The sequence below is a fragment of the Terrapene carolina genome, unplaced genomic scaffold, assembly GCF_002925995.2.
Source record: "Terrapene carolina triunguis isolate 2854851 unplaced genomic scaffold, T_m_triunguis-2.0 Scaffold93, whole genome shotgun sequence".
Taxonomy (NCBI): domain Eukaryota; kingdom Metazoa; phylum Chordata; order Testudines; family Emydidae; genus Terrapene; species Terrapene triunguis.
Window position 1 is genome coordinate 30,359,287 of NW_020664444.1, and position 8,504 is coordinate 30,367,790.

The 8,504-nt window shown below is 55.9% G+C and overlaps 1 protein-coding gene across 1 annotated transcript in view; it reads left to right on the forward strand.

The window, feature by feature from the left end:
• Window positions 1-1,481: 1,481 nt before the first annotated feature.
• The window catches only part of SEPTIN12 (septin 12), a 50,367-nt gene continuing 43,344 nt past the window's right edge, over window positions 1,482-8,504 (forward strand). The window contains exon 1 of the mRNA XM_029911311.1: window positions 1,482-2,849. Coding sequence (XP_029767171.1) covers window positions 1,490-2,849 — 1,360 coding nt within the window. The 5' untranslated portion in view covers window positions 1,482-1,489. The remainder of the gene's footprint in view (window positions 2,850-8,504) is intronic.

An 8,504-nucleotide genomic window follows, 5' to 3' on the forward strand; every position in this document is an offset into this window, starting at 1 on the left:
GGCAGAGCGATTGCTGCCTCCTGCCTTAAACAGCTGCAGCCCACCCCCCACCAGCTCCTCCTTTTGCTAGGACTTCACACAGCCCAGCAGTGAGGGCATCTCATTTCACAAGCTGTCAGTAGTGGTGACTGATGGCTGGCTCACTACAGGACACTGACATCAGCCTGTCTGGGGCTCCACTCCCAGTCTAACCCAGTAGGGGGCGCTGTAAGGAATGGGGTAGAAGCACTGGCTATTGGGGAGCTCCCCTCCACCCCAGTCCCAGGCTCTGCCAGCAGGGGGTGCTGTAGTGAATGGGGTAGAAACGCTGGCTATTGGGGAGCTCCCCTGTAGTCCAGTCCCAGGCTCTGCCAGCAGGGGGTGCTGTAGGGAATGTGCCAGCAGCTGTGGAACTCGTGGCAAATTCAGGCCTGAACTTCCTTTGCAATATTTGATTTGGCTTGGGTGACTCTGTTAGGGTGGGCAATGCCCTGCCTTCTCCACGCCATAGCCCAGACGTAGCCTGTTGAAGCAAAGAGGGGGATGCAGGGGTGGCGCAGGGAGCAGATCTGATTACCCAGGATGCCCCAGGCAGGATCCTTTACATGTGCTGGTTGGAGGTGAAGAAAGCAGTTAGTGTGCTGCCCCCGAGGGGCGTGTTTGGAGCGCATGACACTGGTACAATCCAGCGAAGAGAGAGAGGTGAGAGATTATAGACCTCAGGAGGGGAGCCAAGAGCACGGCTCCAGTTTCCCATTGGGGACCTGCTAATAAAACCCTCAGTTCCATGCAGGCTGAAAAGGGGGAGCCAGGCCGACTGTCTGCCTCCCCTCCCCAGCCCTGCCCTAGCCCCTCTACCCCACTCAGTCCAGAGCTGGGGAGCGCTTTGCCTGTGCTCTGCTTCATGGGGAGGGCTTGCTGGGCGGGGGATTTGAAAGGCAATGCAGCGGAATGCACCATGTAGTAGCACGGATGCTGTGGGGAGCGGTGCTGGGTTGATTTCCCAGACTGGGGGTCGCGCTAATCTTTCCCCCATTTGGGTCCAGGTGAGCTTCATACCCTCGCAATTCCACTTTGGATCTGGGCTCAAATCTACCATATTTCCCCTAGTGCTGGCTCAGACCCAGATGGGGGCCAGACCCAGAAACTTGGGCCTGGCTCTGCCCAAAGCTGGTCTCAGGCTTCTCCAAAACCCAGAGGCTGTTTGTGGGAATGCAGCCCCAGCTTGGACGGCGGGCGAGTTTTCTGTGCTTCCAAATCTCGTTGGGATGCAGAGATGGGCCCAGACCTGGTCCCCAAGGGCCCCAAAGTTCAGGGGAGGGTTTGAGCCCAAGGGGAGTCGTGTGGGCCCTTCGCTGTGATTTCTTTGCACAAGTCTAGACCCTGCTAGAAGAGCCGGTGGGACTGAACAGGAGGAGGCTGCATGGCCCTGGGTGTATGGGCTGGGGAGTCCTGCTCTAACTCTCCCACCCCCTCCTCTCTCCCTGCAGCACTGAAGAGGTCGTTCGATATGGAGGATGCTGAAGAGGCTCCAGCTGTTCTGCCTTCCTGCCCATTCGGCCCCAGCATGCCTGCAGACAGCCTAGCCGCGGGCAATGGGGAAAGCGGCCGGCTGGCCAGCCTCATGCCACCCACCCATCAATCCCGCATCAGCCTCAGCTCGAGCCCCAGCCCAGCCCAGAGCCCTGTGCTGAAGACCAGGATTAGCACCAGCTTCTCCTTCAACAGAGGCACCATCCAGCTGGCCAGGGCCAACGGCGCCGTGAGCTCCAGCCTGACCCGCGTCGCCTCTTTCCAAGCCAGGCTTGATCCCAATGGCTTCTCCTCCTCCTTAGGCCTGGGCAGCGAGAGCCTCCACAGCTCCTCCTCCAGCTTGGAGTGCCCACCACCCCCCAGCACACCCCAGAGTGCTGCCAGGCAGCCAGAGCCTCGGGGGCTCAAGGCCGCCCCGGTTGCCAGCCCGGCACTGAAGAAATTCTCTTCCCACAGTAATGTCTTCCATTCCGAGGTGGAACAGCCCATCCAGCTGGTGTCCAAGGTCGGAGTGAACCATGGCTCACTGCCCTCTCTGGACCTGCACATTGCCGAAGATCAGGGCTCCCCCATCCCACTCGCCCCTGCCCTGGCTTTTCACTCTGCTGGAGCCTGGAGCAGCGGCAGCCAGAACTGCACCTTGCTCCGAGGGAAGAGCAGCACACCCATCAGCAGGGAGCCTTCCTTCTCCTCCTCTTCCTCCTCTTCCTCTTCCTCCCCACTCTCCGATGCAGCCCAGCGGCCCAGTCTGAGCCCCCCTCCTCCACCCTTCAGGCAGCCGACAAAGCTGCAGAAATTCCCCATCAGCCTGGATGGTTTGGTGGGGAAGCCTCTGGGTGGCTCGGATCCAGTGCCGAGTGCTGACTCTGCGTCCAGACCGCTGCCAAGGACGCAGCTCCAGCTCAGCCTCAGCACCAGCCCCAGCCTGTCCCGGCAGCCCCCGGGTAGGGCCAAGGAGGGTGCAGCCGCAGCCGCTGTGAGTGGTGTCTCCGCAGCGCCGTCTCCGGGGAAGTGCCCAGGTGCCCAGGTCAATGAGAGCCCTTGGCCACCATCTCTATCTCCTGCTCAAGCTGCTCCCTTCAGGCTCATGTCTCGGCCTCAGATAATGCAAGTGACTTCGCAACCCTCCTTCCTTGGGGGCCCAGCAGCATGTTCAAGGGAACATGTCCGATCCATGGCTGAAAGAGTCAACTCCTTCTCCAGCTCTGAGGTCTCAAGCCTTGGGGCTCCTGCTCCCAGTTCCTACCCAAGGGAAGTCCCCTACGTGGGCCCGACAGGTTCTCCAATGGTCTCTTCTGTGAGCGAGGAGATGCAGGGCCGAGAGAAGACAAAGGAAGGTAGGACTTTTCTCTTTCTTATCTCTCTGGCTGTATTCTGCCCAACACAGCTTGAAGTCAATGAGAGCTAAGAATGAGCATCCAGGGCATAGCATTGCCCTGTGTGTTCAAGGCTGCCCTGTCAGATGTCTCTTCTCCTAACTCTGCCGGTGTTGGTGAAAGAAACTGACACCGCATGAGCTGGGATCTGTAGCTGGGAAGCACTGCCAGGCCCAAACAGTCGTTCTCTCTCTTTCCCTGCTTTCTCCAGCTGATGCTCGGAGGTAGCAGGCATGAGAAGGGCCTCAGCCAGGGAATGAGACGTTGCCGAGGCATTTGCCAGGCTGGTGCTGACGTACTCTCTGAGCCAGCCCTCGCTTCCCTGATCAACTGTTCCCCCAGCTATGGGGGCCAGTCCCGGGGGAGAGGTAGATGTGGGTCCAGATGAAAGGGCGCAGAGGGGGTTAGGGGATGCAAGCCCAAGGGCGTCTGTAAGTGGTGTCATGAGGGGTGGTTGTCCAATGGCTCTTATTGCTGGGACTGGGAACAGGGCCCCGTGGAAGTCTAACAGGTTAGAAAACTGCAGTGGGTCGGATGTGATGGGGGACTGAGAGGAGACTGTGCCTGCTGCATATACCCCAAATCCCACATGCTGGGGGGAATTAGATCCTGGGTTTCACACTACAGGCTCTGGTGAACTACAGTCAGTCTCTTGTCAGTAACTCGGTCCTGGGAACCAAAGCAGACTTAATCTAGACAGGCACCCAAGCCAACACCCGGGGTGTGAACACCCCTGAACTGGATCTGGAGTCAGATATGAGCTGGGCCCAGTCTCCAGATGAGCCAAACCAGCCTTTCTGACCCACATCCACCAACGTTCTGAGGCGCTCACCCCAGATCTTGGTGCATATCGTGGAGACCCAGTCAGGGCCCCTCCTCGCTGGGCGCTGTCTGCACCCCTCACGAAAGACAGCCCTGGCCCCAAGGACCTTACAGCCTGAGTATATAACACGAGACAACCAGTGGGTATAATAGACAGACAAGGAGCACAAGGCGACCACGAGACCATTCTGATTCAAATAAGTGTTGGGGAAAGGGGTGGGGGAAGATCGAGAGCTCTGTTTGGGCCATGTTGGTCTGGTCTGCCCTGACCTGGTCACAGACATCCCAGCTTACACCTACGTCTCATCTGTCCCCCATTTTCCTTCTCTCTGCCCCCTGGTGATGGGCAGTCCTCCTTGGGCATTTCTGCTGAGAAGGCAGGTCAGAACATGTGTGTTTTACCCCCGGCAAAACCCACGCCAGGGCCACATTTGTAATGTAACGCAGGGAACTCGCACCGAAGCCCCCCTCCTTTCCTTGACACAAGGACAGGAGCTGAACTCCTCCAGCATTGTTGCCTCATTTTCCTCCTCGGCCCTGGGGCTGGAGAAGGTGGCAGGTGACCAAACTGTGCCTTGCCATATTTCACGCCTCCCCGAGCAAGCAGGGAGCAGCTGGCGGGGGTGTGGGGAGCTGGGGCTGAACAGTTCTCTTGGCAGTGGTCTCTTTCAAACAGATCCCTGAAGGGGGACCCTCGGTGAAGACTACTTCCTGTAGAGGCCACCTGTCCCTAGACACTCCCTACTCTGCAATGCCATTGGCTCTATAGACCTGCTCACCTCTTCTGCTGATCCCACTTGCCCCCAGTTTATGCTGCATTGTACACTTACAAGCTAGTAAGTTTGCTTGAAAAGTGTTTTGGGGCCCTGTGTGACACTAAGTATCTATCCTTCAGTGATGGACGGTTTCTGTCTTTCCATCCTGTAGTGTCCTATCTATCCATCTAGGGGAATATCTGGCCACCATTACCCCTCGGGTCAAAGTGCCTGACAATCATATAAGGTGTTCAACATGCCTGCAAGAGAAGGCAGTGCTAATATCCCCATTTTACAGCTGGGGAACTGAGGCCCAGATCCTCAAAGGCATTTAGGCACCTAACTCCTCTGGATTTCAATGGAAATTAGGCACCTAAATACCTTTGAGGTTCGGCGCCTAAGTGACTTACCCAAGGGCATGCAGGGAGTGTGTGGCAGAGCCGGGAATTGAACCTACATCTCCTGAGTCTGGCTCCTTCACTGCAAAGACCCCCTTCATCTCAGAATGGTGCTGTTGTCTCCTCTTGACCTGGTGCCCGAGCAGTAAGAGCATAACACAAGGATGCCCCTCCTCCACCCCTGCAGGGAAAGCTTTTAAATGTGCCAACCATACACCCACGGTGGCTTTCTAGCCGAGCCCCCCGTGACATGTTCCAAGCAAGACCAGCGATGGGCACCATACTCGGGTATAAAAGAGCTGGCAAATCTCAGCCCACGCCCTTGTCACAAGCGGGGTCAGAGTTTGCCGTTACCTGGAGCCTTCCACTCCCTTTGCTTATCACCCTTCGTAAACCTGCCACTCACTCTTATCAGCTGGAGACTGGGAAGGTTTGTGGTTCCCACTGGAGAGCTCGGCTCTGGCTCTGCTGGGACAAATCCTGAGCAAATCAACCCAGCGAAGCACAGTGGTTCCCAGGGCCTCTGCGTCCCCACTGGAGATGGAGCCTGCCCTCTCCCCTCCCCGTGGCAGTAACCGGATCTCGGCCTGCAGACTAGAGGGAGAGCGCTGTGTTTGCTCAGAGTAAGGAACGGACTGGGCCAGGAGGTGGCTGATAACGCTGTGCGGTTTGAGCTCATCTCCAAGCCTGCATGCCCTGGGAAAGCTGCCTCTGGGAACAGGGGGCGTGGGGAACGTACCCAGGCTGAGTGCTAGCTGTTTGGGGCGACAGGCACTGCACAGCGCTGAGTGTGAACTCTGGCGGACAGGCCGTGGGGCTGAGGAAGAGCCCTGCGGGGATCCCAGAGCTCCCATGGCTGGCGTCCCAGCTGGCACTGAGAGGGCAGTCCTGGGGGAAGCTCACACTGGGGATCAGACCCCCGGGGTACGTGGTTGACGGGTCCCGAATCCCAGGAGCGGATACAGAAGCGGGCAGAATGAGTGGGTTTGCAGGGTGTTCCGCCCATCCCTCCTGCTGGCTTTCAGTGTAACAGACTCTGTAAAGATTCCCGCTGTAAGGCAGAGCCCAATATACGTGTCTGGGGCACAACCACTCACTCATAGACATTACTGCCCAGGTCGCTTACTGAAGGCAGCAGGACTATGTGCTGAGTATAAGCAAAGCCGTAGTTTATGGGGGAACTGGCAGAGGCTGATGAGCAGTCCTGGCTGTCTGCCTTTGTATTAAATCAGTTCTTTACCCCACACATTGGCGAGGGAAGATTTGATCCCAGACCCCAGTTCTCTCCGTTCCCGTTTATTTCCTTCTGGCCCCTGGGAAAAGATCCCGATTCAGCAAAATGCTTAAGTCATGAGCAGCCCCACTCCTGCAACACGAGTCCTTGCTGAGTTCAGCAGAACCACTCAGGTGATTTGTGTAAGGGCCTTGCTGAAGCGGGGCCTGTAGCCATTGACCTGTCTTTGTTGTACTGAAGATTCCATGAAAGCTGGTTCTTCGAACAGTTGATTTCAAAGGCAGCAGGTCCCTGGGCTCCTCTGGAGTCTGGGAAACTCTTTAAATAAACTCCTGATAAGGGACAACCCCTGATTTTGAAGAAAGGCAAATCCCAGCTGCCTGAACCCTGGAGATAAACAAACCCACACAATGACACATGGGCTGCATTTGCTCTACAGCAGATTCCTTAGACCCGGGACTGGGTCCAATTCAAATTAGGAATGAGCTTGTTCCTCTCTCACCAGCCCTCCTGGTCCCCGAGCATACCTGTTCCTGCCCTCTCCCAAGCACAGGGCTCCCCACAGGACTTTGCAGAGGGAGAGCCTCCAGGCATGGTAAATGCACATGGCTCAGTGCATACATTGGGACTGCCTCTTCCAATTCCTCTGGGACAGGAACTAGCCGGCTTTGAGCTTCAGCAGGAACCTTAGCCCTTCTTTGCATGCATGGGGAACCTCCACCTGTCTAGCTTAGGTATTGGTAAAACGTCCATGAATTCGGCTAGACGTTTTGGTGTCTTCTGCAATCTGCAAATTTTTATTTATTTATTTATTTATTTTTGCCAAAAAAGATTTGTCCTTTTTTGTGGGGCTGGAAGTGTGTCCACTCCGCTTGGGCCAGGTGTGGTATTTCCTGCCCTGGTGCTGCTCATTGTCCTTTGTGATGGCTGATTGACATATCCATTGCTGCTAACGCATCTCAGGGATGCTCCTGGGTTTCTTTGATCAGTTGTTAATGAATAACAATTATCTTCTGTCCTCTCTTGGTCCTCCAAGCAGGGGATGCCAGCATTGCAAGCTCCTTACACTTCCTTTCCAAGGTGCCTCAGACCCACCCCAGAGGTCCCTCCTCTACGAGAGAGAGAATAGTGCAGTCTCCCTGGCCCATTCCACCCTTAGCCTCCCCCAATTAGTGACAGTGAGGATGGTTTTTGTCATGTGGACACATGTCTGCTGAGAATTGGAAGGAGGCAAACAAGCTCATGTCATCCAGGCCACCAGACAGCCACCACATGAAAGCAAAAGTCAGTGACTATCGCACCTGGATCTCATCCATGCCAAGCTAGCAGCATCCTAGATGAGAGAGACTCTCCAGTCCATTCTGATCCCCCAGGCCACTCAGGTTTCCTGGGCCTTTCAGTTCCCCTGAGACATCTGAAGGAATTTGGTTTCCCAGTAGCCAGGTTCTAGGCACTAGAAAGCTGCTCAGGATGCAGGCTTGGGCCTGCTCATTTCCCCAGGAAGCTAGCACACCGAGCAATGGGGCAGCAGCCATGTTTCATTTCCAGTTCTTGTGTCAGGGTGGCCCACAAAGATCCTGGGGCTCCCACGAAAGCGGGGGAGGAGGACAAGCGGCTCAGGGCTGGAATTTCCGCTCCCCTCTTGGGAAAACATCTTGTTGGCCAAAGCCCCCATTTTACCCAGTTGACATGAAAGCCCTAACTGCTGAGCTCGGAGCTCCTGGGCTGTCTGAGGTAGAGGACGATGCCTGCTTCTGCAGTGAAGTGGGGCCATGCTGAGCAGTGGGGGCAGGGCTGTGTTCTTGGAAGGGGACGATAAGATGAGGATGGGACCGAAGCGTTATTTGTATGTCGTTCCTTGGTTCTCCAGTACTGATTCCAACCTCGGATCTTTGATCTACCCCCACTGATAGCAGGGTCTGGAAGTGGATTGCTAATGGCTTGCATTCCATTAAGCTGAAGTCTCTCCTGGCCATCTGAGGTAGCTATCCCATTGGAAGGGTGGAAATCTCTGGGCAAGAAAGGGCACAGTACAGGAGCCTGGTACTTGACTCCCGTGAGTTTTCTCATGCTCCTGCCAGGCCAGCACTGCTTCAAGTGCAGCAGTTTTGTTGGCAGTTTTCACTTCTGCTTCTGCTCCCATCCAGTCCTGAAAAGAGCAGAGTTGCTCAACTGTGAAAAGGGGTGGCGGGGAAGGGAGGGAGTGTGAGCTAAAAACTTTTATCAAACCTCTCAAGAGTTCTCCATTTCTCCCGGTGCATGCAGAGAGCCATGGTTCTAATACCTCTGTGCATACCAGTGCTTGGAGCCTCTCCTAAATTCCCCTGCATTGTCTCTGCACTACCAAAAAATCTTCCTCTTGTGCCAAAATGCTGAGCCGGCCTCAGGACTGGCTCCAGGTTTTTTC